This window comes from Dipodomys ordii, unplaced genomic scaffold (genome assembly GCF_000151885.1).
Source record: "Dipodomys ordii isolate 6190 unplaced genomic scaffold, Dord_2.0 Scaffold161, whole genome shotgun sequence".
In the NCBI taxonomy this organism is placed as follows: Eukaryota; Metazoa; Chordata; class Mammalia; order Rodentia; family Heteromyidae; genus Dipodomys; species Dipodomys ordii.
The window spans coordinates 440,903-455,422 of NW_012267377.1; the positions used below are offsets into that span (position 1 = coordinate 440,903).

Sequence of the window (14,520 nt, forward strand, 5' to 3'; positions counted from 1 at the left end):
AAAAAAAAAAAAAAAAAGAATAGGTTAGGAATTTCTATACTAGGAAAGCCAAAAGCAATATGGCTTCTTTAACCTTCCAGGTATATTATTATCAACAGCCATCTGCATCTTCAGAAATGACCACCATAGCACATAGCATCTTCTTCTTTGTGCAGAGCTATCGACCTGGCCACACTTCTGCCGTGAACAAGTGTTAAGAACACAGAGATGGACTTTTACCATATTATTGGCCCAAGCAATCAGATGGCCTCTCCACTTCACACTCCGGATGTTCCCTTCCCCTTCATGCAGAACTGATGACTTCCATCTGTTCATCCAAGATCGTTCAAACAGCAGCAACTAGGAACCAACAGCATAAATACTGATTTAGAACCACATTTATCAACATGTGCTTAGTAGTTCATATGCATTTTGGAAAAAATTCTCAACTTATCTTAAACTGTCCAGGTCTTAGTCTAAAAATGGATTTGTGTTGACATTACTACAAAGCCAAGCCACAAGATGGCACCAAAATATCAAGATTCACAGAAAAGAATGAACATTGATAAAAGATTAAGACTGCAGAAAAGTTCTTCAGATGATTGCCTAGAAATTAATTTATTGTGTAAATTGATAAATCAGAACCTCAAAGGTTTTCACTGAAAACTCAATTAGTCACAGATTAAATTGTAATAATTAGAAGCAATCTGTTTTCCATTTTAACCCAAAACAAACAATTTGACAATGATTCTTGATCAGTAATTTGCATCACAAAATAAGATACTTGCTTTGGGATCAAACATCTTTAAAAAGTTCATATAAAGCAGGGCACAGGTGGCTCATGCCTGTATTCCTAGCTATTTAGGAAGCTGAGATCTGAGGATCAAAGTTTAAAGCCAGCCCAGGCAGGAAAGTCCATGAGACTCCTCTCCAATTAACCACCAGCAAAATGGAAGTGGTGCTGTGGCTCAAAGTGGTAGAGTGCTAGCCTTGAGCAAAAAAGCTCAAGGACAGTGCTCAGACCCTGAGTTCAAATCCCAGGACCAGCATTTAAAAAAAATATATCATCATAGCTAGGGTTTGTTTTGTTCCCCGCCCCCTGAGGGGGTGAGATTTATGATATTGGGTATGTGAACTCAGGACCCTGGCCGTTATTAGGTTGGCAGGATACCACTGAGCCATGCCTGCTTTACCCTGATTATTTCTAGGTGATCATAGGAATGCACTACTATGTGCAGTTACTTACGGTGGAGCTGGGAGTCTCTCTTGGAATTTTCTGCCTGGGATGACTCAGCATTACAATCCTCCCAATCTGTGCCTTCCATACAGACTGGGATGACAGGAGCATGCCACTGTGTCCACATATTGGCTGGAAAAGTATCCTGAACTGGTTTGACCAGGCTAGCCTTGAAATGTGCTCCTCCTATTCTAAGCCTCCCAAGCTGCTAGGAATATAGGTATAAGCCACTAGCACCTGGCTTAGAGTCTTTATTTTAAAGGAAGAATCTATTAAAAACCCATGGCAAAATTTAAATGCAAATATAACTGGCCAAAACTTTAATACTGATGAAGATACACAATAAAATGTTTTTCTTGGTACATCCCTTTTAAATTCTTTATGAAAATACATGCACACAATGTATAACTCATGGCACATAACCCTAAAATACATGTTTATCCCTTAAAAGCAAATGCTAATAACAGATCCCATAAGGAAAATTTTCAACTCCTATCTGTAGAAACAAATTTGGTTCATATTCACATATTCAACATCTCTCAGCTCCAGAAAAGTAGAGGAGAAAATGTAACACAGGATGAGTAAATTCACATTTTATTTGTACTTCCTATATATCTTTCTCAAAGTTTATGCTTCTATAGTCAGAAGGGACACAAAAGAAAAATAAACCTTAAAACTAAATAGTATCTACTTTCACAACTAAGTATATCTAGTCACTTTAATATGCCATACGTATTTGACGCTTTCCATTGTCCCCATGTAAGGTATCCTTACCCCCAAAGCTGCAAGAGTCCTTCCCTGGAGTCAGGGATTTTTATAACCATCTTTAGCCCAGTCTTCCTGTTAGAACTTGAATACCTCCTATATCTATCCAAGGCTGCTATTCATCTCACCCCTCTGGCTCAGATGTCATCCCCCTACACCTGCCATTCAGCCAGAAAGCGTTGGTGGTTTCCTTCTTGATTTAGCCTCTTCTGCCATCACACAGAACAAAGAGCTAGGAAGCCAGTGTGGCCAGCCAAATGCAGAGGGATGATGAATGTGTTCAGTATAGTGTCATAAAGCAGACTAGAAAGGAACTGAGGTTTGAGGACAGTTGCTGCTATAGAAAATAAGTAACACTTCACTAAAACCAGGCTGCTAATGCACACTCTTTCAAACAGAGGGAAATGATAAGATGAAAACATCTACCTTCCACCTGTGGGCTGAGTCTGGCAGAAGTGCTTGTTAGAAATGGACAGGGCCTGATAAATCCCAAGGAACTGGTTGCTGGTAGAACTTGGCATTAAACTCCTCTACCTTACCTATTTTGCCTAGGAATAACCAAGCAGTATTCAAGGAGGAGAAATAATGAACAAATGCACTGAGAAAATTAAACATATTCTAATTTTCAAGTTAAAAATCCTGCAATACAGCTAAAAATAAGGCCCAGAAACAATTAGCCTGGGAAGCAGCTGGCCAATCAGATGCTAAAATGCAAAAATCCCTGCCACACTCAAAATCAGGGCTGTTTCTGTGAGGAAGTCACAGGAAACAAGAAGGCTTAGGCGAATTCTGGGATGGGGGATGGAGGGAGTCTGAAAGCACCCCAACTGCCAGGTGGAGAGCCCAGCTGGGAAGGAAAGCAGGCAGACTGGAAACAGAAGAGCATCTGCAGAAAGCTTCTGTATTTGGGGGGGGGGGGAAGAAAAGAAAAGAAACCACTCAGGAAATAAAATATCCCACTCTGGGATTAAGAAAAATCTAATTCTTATCATCATTATTCATAAATAACAAAGGACAAGGAGAACAAAATGAAGATTAATACTTTGACGGACCCCTTGTAAGAGAGGAAATCAGAGTACAAGTCTAAGATTCTAGAACGAGAGTACCATACTATAAACATAAATGCATGAGGTATCAGCACAGATGAAAACATGATAAAGACCACAGATCTCAAAGTCTTCGATGAAGAAAAACCAGATTCATGTGTGCTGGCCACAGGCACAAACCTAAAAACATATCAGTGAGGTCTGTAAAAAGAGAATTAAATAAATGGAAAGTCAGACTATGTTCCTGGATAGTAAGACCCAAAAGTCACTGGAGAGTTTACATTACACTAAATTACCCTGGGATTTTAATTCAGGGACTAAGACAATCTAGAACTGCTAAAATTTCATCTGAACAAAATATTAAAATATGAGGAATCTTTTTTAAAAAATTAAGCCATTTTGTGGGAGGGGTAGATTTACATGACATTTTATAAAATAGCTAAATAGTACAGTGAAGAATTGACAGATAAAAGAGAAAGAAAAGAAACAACAGATAGAAGTGAGTTAAAACAATGCCATCAGGCCTTCAGCCTGGAGGTGGAGGTAGGGACAGGTAGGAAACAGTGGCCCTCAATCCACTGGGTACCATCTTTCTAGAGGATCATTTAACATTATGGTCCCAAAATCTTAAGAATAACCTAATGAGGGGCATGGTGGCACATGCTTGGGAGGATAAAATAGGGTGGATGGTACTTCAAGGCCAACCAGGCAAAAATAGTTTGCATGACCCCATCTCAACCAATAAAAAGCTAGGCATATTAGCCCACCTATGCAGGAATCATAAATCAGATCATTGTTCAACCCAAGACCTTAGGGCCAGGAGGGGATGGTTTAAGTGGTAGAATGCCTGCTAGTAAGGGCAAGGCCCTGTCTTCAAACCCCAGTGCTGTCAAAAAGAAAAAGAAATGTCCTTATGAAAACCATGCCTAAAATTAAAGCTAAGAAACAATCAGAGCAGTGAGTAAGAGTTACAATGAACTGGGATGACTGACACAACACAGCAGAGCTGGACATGTGAAGAGTATGCACCCATTTTTATATATGTATACTCATCAGCATAAAGACATTTGGGATGTATTACATAAAGAGCAGATTACAAAACAGTATTTCTTATGATGCCGCTGAAATTGAACATGGATACATATCCATATATAATATAATAAAATATGAAAAACACATTACAAAGCGACCATAATTCTAGAAGGGGTTGATAGGGGACTTTATAACAACTATCCATATTTCTAAGCATCCTATACTGAACAGGTGTGCTCTTTTCATAATGTTACTATATGAATGGGGATGATAATCCATTCCTTCTCTTATTAACAACCAGGTTGATTGAGGTAAATAGTTTAAATGAAACAGTAAAACAGCAAAAAGTTCATTGGAACTTAAGAAAATGTCTGAGGCATATGTGGTATGCATTAACATTAATTTGCATAAACATACTGTTTAAAATAAAACATTAGTTTCTTTAGAAAATCTTCAATAAAACCCGGTTGTAATGCAAACAAAATCCAGACTCACTCCACAGAGCCCTTGTGTTGCAGACTGCAGGCTTCTGGTTATGGGAAGAAGCTGAGGCGGCCAGGCTCTGCTTTGAGTATCTCCTGCCCTCATTCAGAACAGGGCAGAAGGAAAAGGAAGGGGATGAGTTCTGAACCAAGTCAGTCTGAAAGTTGGTTTCAAAACATCTTGGAAACCCTGCTCTGACACATAGCCGAAGAACCTGACACTTCTCCTTCAATGACACAACCTCATAGTGTGAGTGGAATCATGACTTACAGGGAACATTTACTTTTGCCTTTCTTCCCCAATCCACTTCCAACCCTCTATCCATGAGTCTGTCTGCCCACTCTCACGCAAACCCCTTGAATGGCAGCTTATTTTTGTTGTCCTCATATAGGATGCTTCATGATAGTTACTCCAGGGGACATAGAGCCTCCCAGAACAGAAACAAGGACCCAACAATCTGTTTTCCATTTGCTTCTGTACCCTAATCTATGGGAAAGTGGGGCAGAAACACATTCTCTGGCAGGAATGCCAAGGAACATCATGTTTTGGTGATTTTAAGAAAAGATAAACATTCTACACTAATTTAACTACCACAAAGCTATCTGCCTGTATTTCACTGCCATTTAATAAAATCCATTTCTTTCTTCTAGAAATAAAACTGCCTAGAGACCTACTGAGCACAAATTTCCTACAAAGCATTTTAGGGGTAAGCCATTGAACGAACCACCCTTAAAAGCAGCTGGTTAATTTATTTGGTTCATCTTCCACATCCTGTAATATTGAATTGTCATTATCACAGTACTGAGAGCAATTTAAGCTCGATGGGAGCTAAGTACATAGAGAGTCAAAGCTCTTTCCAAGAGGACTATTTTTTTTTCTTGGAGCAAGTATTTTCAGGCTTTATTTCCCATAAATCCACATTCTGGCAGTCAGCACTCTCCGTACTTATATTTCAATAGGAGCCCTCATATCCCAGCAACATACTTTATTTTCCTACGTTTTGTGCTGATAAATCTATCCAGAGCTTCCCTACACTGCAGAAGGCATTAGGATGCACATCCCAGAGTCTCCTACCCTGTGTAATAAAGGTACAGATTCTAGCAGAACAGTGTCTGTTACCACTATCACCAACTTTCCCCTCATGCAGGAAAAGAGCATGACTGGCCTTGTTTTGTTCATCTGTGATACTTCAAGTTGGTTCCTCCAGGCTTTCTCAATACCAGCAACACTGCTAGCTATGAGGCCAACTGGAAGAAGGAGGAAAGATAAAGGCAGACGCATTAATGCCACACAAGGTTTTAGATACTAGTACATCCTTATACAGGCTTGAAAAAAAACACAGAAGATGACCTCTGCTAGGTCACAGAAGACGCTAGAGCTCAATAAAAATAAATAAAGAAGCATAAACCCCAGCAAATTAGAACCCAGAAAGACAATCTCAAAGCAGACAAAGAACAGGATAATGGGGAAGTCCTGTCATAAAAGGATGAGTTTAAATATTCAAAATTGGTGACAATCCAGAATTAAATTTAAAAGAGCAAAGAAGACAAGTGAAGTATGTAGGAGTAATATGCAGAAGACCCGGATGGTGGCTCAGAGCAGACAAGCCTGGGACCTTGATAGAGGTGAGTGTGGCCAAGAAACCAAGGGACAGGCAAGAGCCCTCTGTCTGCTTAAGACAAAGTTAAAATACACAGCTCTTACAGGTTACCAACAATTTTACTATTTCAAAGGAGAGTCAATTAGCAAAAAAAAAAATCTAAGCTTCAGTGTCACTATCCTTTGTATTAAAAATCCAATACTACCTATATACCCATGGCCATGCCAACACTAGTCTTAATAACTAAGCCTTGGGATCATCTTAAGTGCCCATCAGTGAATGAATACAACCAAAATATCCAATACACATGTACGAAAACATCTAGTAAAACCCACTACTCTGTACAATTCATACACACTAAGAAAAACAACTAGACACGACAGATATAAATCTATGTGCCTACCTATCCAATCAGTTGCACCCAGTAGGGGAGATAGGTGCCTATTTAAACTTGCAATCTTTAATTTCTGCATATGTAAACTCATAACTGCAAACATGACTTCAGAAATGACTGATGCATTTATTAATAGTTCTATTACCCATGTTCTCCTTACATACTTCAGTGTCTACCTAAAGTTTCATTCAGACTCCTATATGCTGACTCTCTAGACACAAGGATAATTATTTTAGATTTACCCCCAAATGAAGAAAAGATTGTAGACCATTCAGTAAGTAGCAATCATTTGTGCTCAAATTGGCAATAAATATCAAGTGAACAGTCAGTCCTCATAACCTTGACAGGAGAATCACAGCCCATAACAGATCAAGCATGAAGTGAGATCTGACCATGAAAATAACCAACACAAAGCAAAAGGGGACGGAGGTATAGCTCAAGCAGTAAAGGGCCTGCCTAGCAAGTGCAAGTCAAAAAACATTACATTGTTAGTGGGAATGTAAATTAATCAAGTCACTATGGGAATTTTTCAAAAAACGAAAACTAGAACTGTGATTTGTTCCAGTTATACTAATTCTGGGTAGAATATATACTTGAAAACAGCAAAGTCAGCACACAAAACAATACCCACAGACTCACGTTTATTGTCAAGCTATGAATCGACCTATGTGCCCATCAATAGATGAATTTTTTTAAAAAAAGTATGGTATACATAAACAAGCTACATTGAAGAATGAGTTCATACCATTTTTAGGAAAATGTATAGAACTGAAGGTTGTTGTCTTAAGAAATAAGATCAACACAGAAATACATGTATTGCATGTTTCTCTGACATGCAGGAGGTAGCAGGAGGCAGGGGACAGTAGGAAAGGGGAAGAAAGACAGGGACAGAGAGAAGGATAGGCAAGGCTAAGAGTGCACAGACGGGATGGTGGACACAATCAAAGCTCAATATATGTACTTATGTACATTATAGTGAAATCCAATAATTGAAGAAGTAACATGCACTAATAAATTATAACTTAAAGAAAAAAAGATTTCCGCTTTTGTCACAACATGATGTTTGTCAGTCATACACTGGATACAACTTAAAGGTCCAATAACAGGAGAATAGCTAAGGAAACGAAACAGATTCATATGATGGAATTACTATGAACTCACTACACAACACTGAGTTAACAACAGACTTCAGCAATATAGGGAAATGTCTATGCTGCACAATGTGAAGTTACAACAAAGACCTAAAATCGTTGAGGTTTTATACATTCTTCTACTGTTATCATTATTATAAAAGTAATGACTGCTAACTATAAAAAAGTAAAAATAAATGTTAATAAGGGAAAGAATATTCATAATCCTGTTCTAACACTACTAACAAAAAACTGCCATGAATATACCTACACACAGAAGTATATTTCTGCAAAAAAAAAAAAAAAACCCACAACATTTAGGCAAGGTACCTTAGCAAAAGCAATTTAGTAAACATTGGGCATTCTTCTTGCTCCCATAGAAAAAGTGAAAAGCTGACAACCAGGAGCTACACTGGCATTCACAGCAGTCCTTGATGCTGTCCTGAGGAATGCAAGCAACTTCACAGAACACTTAGATGCAAACACTCTATGATCTTGAAGGTTCATGACAAAAATAAGACCATTGCATAATTATATGAGAATAAATGCTTTCTAATACTGACCATACACACGGATAAAAAGAGAGATTGCTCCTTCTTTAACAATTACAACCATTATCCTTGGCTTAGTCTTTTCTCCTTCTGAATATGACTCACTAAAATACCTCAGTTTACCTGGGCACACCAGTGGCCTATACCCATAACCCTATCTACTTGGGAGGTTGAAACTGGGAGGATTGCAGTTAAAGGCTACTCTGAGGAGAAAAGTTCTCTAGAGTTGTTGTTAATGGAGATCTGGATACAGTGCATGTGGGTTATCTTAGCTATAATGGGAAGCCTAGAATGCTGTCTACCTAGACAGCAACCTAATCACAGTGCCCTGAGCAGGAAATAGTACTACCTTGAACATAACCAGATGCAGCTCAAATATAAGAGTTTTCTGAAGGTTATTTTGCATTTTGCTTTCTATTAGCTGGTAGTATTTCAATTTCAGTATATTGATAACATGAACTGAACAACAACTTTTAATACAGTATGCAGAAAAATACTGTAAAAATACTTTTCTACAATGGCTCTAAACATGCAACCATTGGAATATGAACTTGGTGGTTACCTATGTTTCAGCACTGAACTGTCTAGCACATTGTAAAGTGGATTTTTACATGTATGTGTGCATGCATGCTTGCATATGTGTGTGTGTGCATGTGTGTGCATGTGCACTGGGGCTCGAACTCAGGACCTTGTGCTTTACCATTTGAACCACACCTCTACTTCCAGCTTTTTGCTAGCAAACTGGAGGTAAGAGTTTCAGGTTTTGTGTGTCTAGTCTGGTTCCAAACTACATTCTCAGATCTCAGCCTCCAGATCCCAGGCATGTGTGATCAGCACCCAGCTGGAGCTCACTGAGCTATGTGAAATATAGGTATGACAGAGAAAAAAGGCATGTTGCTCTAATATCCTCCTGCTAAGCTTACCCTGACACATTCCTCAAGCTAGTTTTCACTACATCTGAAAAAAACTTGTGATTTTACTCATAAAAAATGTCCACTGGTTTCAGTTGAATAGCTCAAAGGTCAGGGCTATGAGGATGGTGTGTGCCTGGAGGCTGCCTGTGAGCAAGCACCCAACAACTGGCAGAAAGGTCCTGGAGAGGCAAGTGTCAGACATTGAACAGAAAGAGCTATGAAGAACTCTAGACGCAACAGGCCCAAAGACAGGCAAACACATGTGGACACACCTGTACACTTTATGTTTAGTGACTGCAGTGCTAAGAAAAGGCTATTTTTGACAACCTCAATTTTTAAAATATTTTCAACTGGGGGTGGGAGAATGGAAAGATGGCTGACTTCTGGGGGGTCTCATGCATAGTTTGGTGAGTACAGACAGGAACACTACAGTGGACAACTGAAGTTTTCCAAGAGCACATCTGGCCTTAAGTACCCATAATTAATGTGAGTTATGGATATCTTTATTTAGCACTTTTGTAGCAGTACTGGAGCTTATACTCAGGACCTATCACTTGCTATGCAGGTGCTCTACCACTTGAAACACACCTTCACCTGATGTACTGTTGATCTTCATAATCTTGATTATAGAAACTTTAATACACACACATATCCAATCATACCTCACACATTGAAGATACTCAGTTTTGTCCGACAAAACATGCCTCAATAAAGCTGCAAGCATTAAAAATAATCTTGGAATTTTTAAATTTATTTTTAAATAAATTACCACTGGATCACTTTCCAAAGGGATTCCTAATGCACTTTGTTATCTGCAGCTTACAAACAGGAACATAGAGAGCCTGATGTCACCACATGCATCCTACAGGTAAAACTTCCCCTGGCTCCATTGCTCAACAGTGACTGCTGTCTTCATTTCATTCACGAGGTCCTTCTGTGTTTGCAGACTGCTGTTTTCTAGCTTACAAAGCAACTCATCTCTGAAGCCAGGTCTCCTTATTCTGTCCCACACCACCACCAAAGAGCTGACTATCTTGCTCCTAAAAATAAACTGCACTGTACACAGCATTGTGACAATTTAATAATTGTCATAGTAGTAGATTCAGTTATTATAAAGTGTATTGCAGAGGTCAAAGGTAAAGGTCATAAGGAAACTCAAGTTTATCTTGCTGACAAAGAAAGTTGTACAATTAGAAAGAAACACTCTAGACAAGATGCACTTGGCAGGTTTATTTCTAAAACACAAACTTCACTGGCTATACTCACATATTGGAATTCTTGCTATACAAGGTTACATTAAAAAAAGAAGAAGAGAAAAGGACACTGGTTCATATGTTTTTAAAGCTCTCTTTCCAATGGCAATTCTAAGATATGTGTGTTTTCATTTCTTCCCTTCTTTTAAAAAATGCAACATATAAACAAAACAGAATTTAGAATAAGCTTTTTATGCTCACGTGTCAAGCACTGAGTCCTTAAATCCAACTGTCACATTCAGCTCTTAATATATTACCTTGAAGAGCTAAAACAGAAGTTTACACAAGACCTAACTGTAGCCTAAATAAGCTTTCTCTGTAGAACAAAGAATCTAGAACCTTAAAAACATGTCAAACTAGTTTCATGTTTTTTCTGCCATATTTCTGTAGTTTGTAGCATTATTTTGAAATTCACCTTCTAATTACTTCAAAATGTTTATAAACAGCAAACATAACTAAAACATTAACTTAAACATCTCACAGCTATTCTTATGAGCATCCTGAGTACCTATTTCATCCACTTCCCGTTCTGGTGCTCTAGAGTCTGAGCCATGTGCTTACCGAAGTTGCATGGAATTTCAAGGATCATATAGATCAGCTTCTATATCAGTGTTCCTAAAGCTAAGGAAAGACTGCCTCAACTTCACATTTCAACTCCATCTGACTAGTCCTTGCTCTAGCCTTGGTGTGGCTGAAATTACTTCTTAGAAGCAGAAGGTCAGAACCTTTCAGTTCTATGACACTTGTCATTGATCTGCCATATGCTATACTTCAGGGAAACACTGGGCAAACTGTTCTGCTTATTTATGGTGTTAGTTTAAACTGGAGTTGAAATGGTCAGAGTTGCTACTGGGCCAATGTAGTCTTTGTTTATCTCATTTTTCAGAGGTACAAATGTTCACTGCTGAGTTATGTTATAAGAGCAGCAACCATATCACCATCATTCCCTTTGTTTAGAGGCATCAAAAGTATTTTTTTTTTAGTTTCGAAAACCAAAGCTGTCTTTCTCAATGACATCAGTAAAATGTTTCTTAAAATATCTTCAACTAAATAAGCTATTCAGAACAAATAGAACATACTCATGTCAAAAACATCTACCCTTGTACAAGACACTATGTTGAAAATGAACTTTACAACTTGGCACGGGGGTTGGGGAGGTGGGAAGAGAAGGGATGGTAGGGGAAAAACAAAGGAGGTAACAATGCTTGATAGGAAATGTACTCATGTAACTGTAACCCCTCTGTAAACTATTTTTACAATAAAAAAACATTAAAAAAAAGTCTACCCTAAGTGATCTTTAAAAGACTCTACATTCTGCAAAGCATTTCAACCTACTACCTATTTTTAAAATCTCATTTAAGTGTACACTAGTATACTAAATAGTACTACTTTAAGTGCTTATAAAATATATATTTGCATAATAAACTTTAATGGATCCAAATAAATAAATCATTGAATGGAGGCTATATTTACATGTTTATAAGATCTCTTAACATATTGAGATAAGTATAATAACTGTTTGTTTTGTTTTATTTTGTTTTGTTCTGGTCCTGCAGGTTGAACTCAGGGCTTGGGCTTTATGCTCAAGGCTAGAGCCCTTCTACTTGAACTACACTTGCACTTCCAGCTTAGAGGTAAGAGTCTCAAAGATTTTACTGTTCCAGCTTGCTTTGAACTGCGATTCTCAGATCTCAGTCTCCTGAGTAACTAGGATTACAGGCATGAGTGCTTTTTTTGTTTTGATGGTGGTACTGAGGCTTGAACTGAGGGCCGTATTGGTGGTGGTCCTGGGGTTTGAACTGAGGGCCTAGTACTTGACAGGTTAAGTGTTCTACCACTTAAGCCATGTCCCCAGGCCTTTTTGCTTTAGCTATTTTTCAGACAGGGCTTCACACTTTTTACCCAGGCTGGCCCCAGACCAAAATAGTTACCCATGCCTCTTGGGATTACAGTGTATTCTACGATGCCAACTTTTTTGTTGAGATGGGTCCAGCTAAAGTTGCTCAGGCTGGCCAAACTGCAATATGTTTCCTAAGCAACTGGGATTACAGGTGTAATCCTGAGACACTGCGCCCAGCCTTATAATAGCTTATAAAAAGGAAAAAAATGTTTTAAAAGCAATAATGTGTCATCCCATAAAAACTTGCACAATAACTGAGAATACAAGTGAGAGTCCAGGAACAAACTGACATTTATGGTAAGTGGTTTTCAAAAAAGGGGCAAAAGTACAAGCCCCTACTTGAAAAACAAACTGAAAAACTGAGGGCATGGCTTATGTGGTAGAACACATGGCATTAGCACCTTAATACTCCCCAGAGCAGGCAAAATGAAGGAGGGGGACAGCTCCAAAATTCTTAAAGAGAATACAGCATTAATCTTTATGACCTTGGATTAAGCAAAGATTTCTTTATACAATAGTGTAAGCATAAAAAGATAAATGGAACTTTACCAGAGTTAAAAATATGTGTTTCAAAGGATACTATCAATATTTGGAAAGACAAGTCAATTCATAGGCTGGGAAAAATATTAACAAGTCTTTTTTCTGATAAGAAATATAAATCCACAACACAAACTAAAAAGATAAGGAAGCAACCAAGTGAGACAAGGAAGAATTCTTGGCACCGTGGGTCACCAGGAAATGCTGGTCAATACCACACTGGTTTACAGTGAAACTGTACCATAACAGCTGGGACCAAAAAAGACAGATCTAATCAATGTGGGGACTGGGGACATGCCCAAATCCTCAGCTACCATGATGAAATGCAAAATGACAGCACTTCAAAATGCTAAACACAGTTACTGTAGTATGAAACAATTTCACTTGAGAAATGAAAACATATAGTCAAAATTACATACAAATGTTCAAAGCAAAATTATTCAGTCAGCAAAGTGGGAAAGAATCCAAACCATGAGCTAATAAGCTCTAAAATAAACTATGGCAGATCCATACAATGGAGTATCATGCATCCGCATAGGGAAATGACAGACTGATACATATCACAACACACATGTACCCAGAAAGCTTTGATGAAGCCAGACCAAAGGTTACATACTACATGCTTCCATTTATAGAAAGTATTTAGAATATTAAGAAATATCCAACACAAATAAAGAAGATAGATTAGTCATTGCCTAGGGATGAAAGGAGGAATAAAGGGAGGGGAGGGAGTCATGGCTACTAAGTCCAAGATTTCTTTGGGAGTGATGAAAATGTTCTAATAGGAGATTACATTGACAGTCATACAATGTTGTACATATATTAAAAACCACTGAACTTTGTGGTATACAAATTATCTGCCAATGAAGATATTAAAAAATCTAAAAGATGACTTAATATCATGGACATTGGCATGTGTAAACAGATAATGCTTTGCTTTGCTTCAAAATATCACACAAACGCATTTATCTGTTTTTCAGGTGGTGGCACCTCACCAATCTCTATTCTTATAGTTTTAAATGAAAATGCATCGGTTTCCATCCTAGCCAAGTAAATGCATTCTTCTAAACCAAAAACTATTTGATGAAGAAATGCAAGAGGAATTTTAAAGCTATAATTTTCAGAGACAGAGACTAGAAAGGCAGTCACCCATGTAGAAGGATCAGGTGTCACTCACACAGGAAGGATCAGCTGTCACTCACACAGGAAGGATCAGCTGTCACTCACACAGGAAGGATCAGCTGTCCCTCACACAGGAAGGATCAGGTGTCACTCACACAGGAAGGATCAGCTGTCACTCACATAGGAGGGATCAACTGTCACTCACACAGGAAGGATCAGCTGTCACTCACATAGGAGGGATCAGCTGTCACTCACACAGGAGGGATCAGCTGTCACACAGGAGGGATCAGCTGTCTCTCACATGGAGGGATCAGCTGCCACTCACACAGGAAGGATCAGCTGTCACTCACATAGGAGGGATCAGCTGTCACTCACACAGGAGGGATCAGCTGTCACTCACATAGGAGGGATCAGCTGCCACTCACACAGGAAGGATCAGCTGTCACTCACATAGGAGGGATCAGCTGTCTCTCACATAGGAAGGATCAGCTGTCACTCACACAGGAAGGATCAGCTGTCACACAGGAGGGATCAGCTGTCTCTGACATAGGAGGGATCAGCTGTCACTCACATAGGA

The 14,520-nt window shown here is 38.7% G+C and overlaps 1 protein-coding gene across 1 annotated transcript in view; it reads right to left on the reverse strand.

Moving 5' to 3' along the window:
- Vps41 (vacuolar protein sorting 41 homolog (S. cerevisiae)) overlaps positions 1 to 14,520 on the reverse strand; it is a 126,723-nt gene that overhangs the window by 52,152 nt on the left and 60,051 nt on the right. The window contains exon 8 of the mRNA XM_013033002.1: positions 220 to 339. Within this exon, the coding sequence (XP_012888456.1) occupies positions 220 to 339 (120 nt within the window). The remainder of the gene's footprint in view (positions 1 to 219; positions 340 to 14,520) is intronic.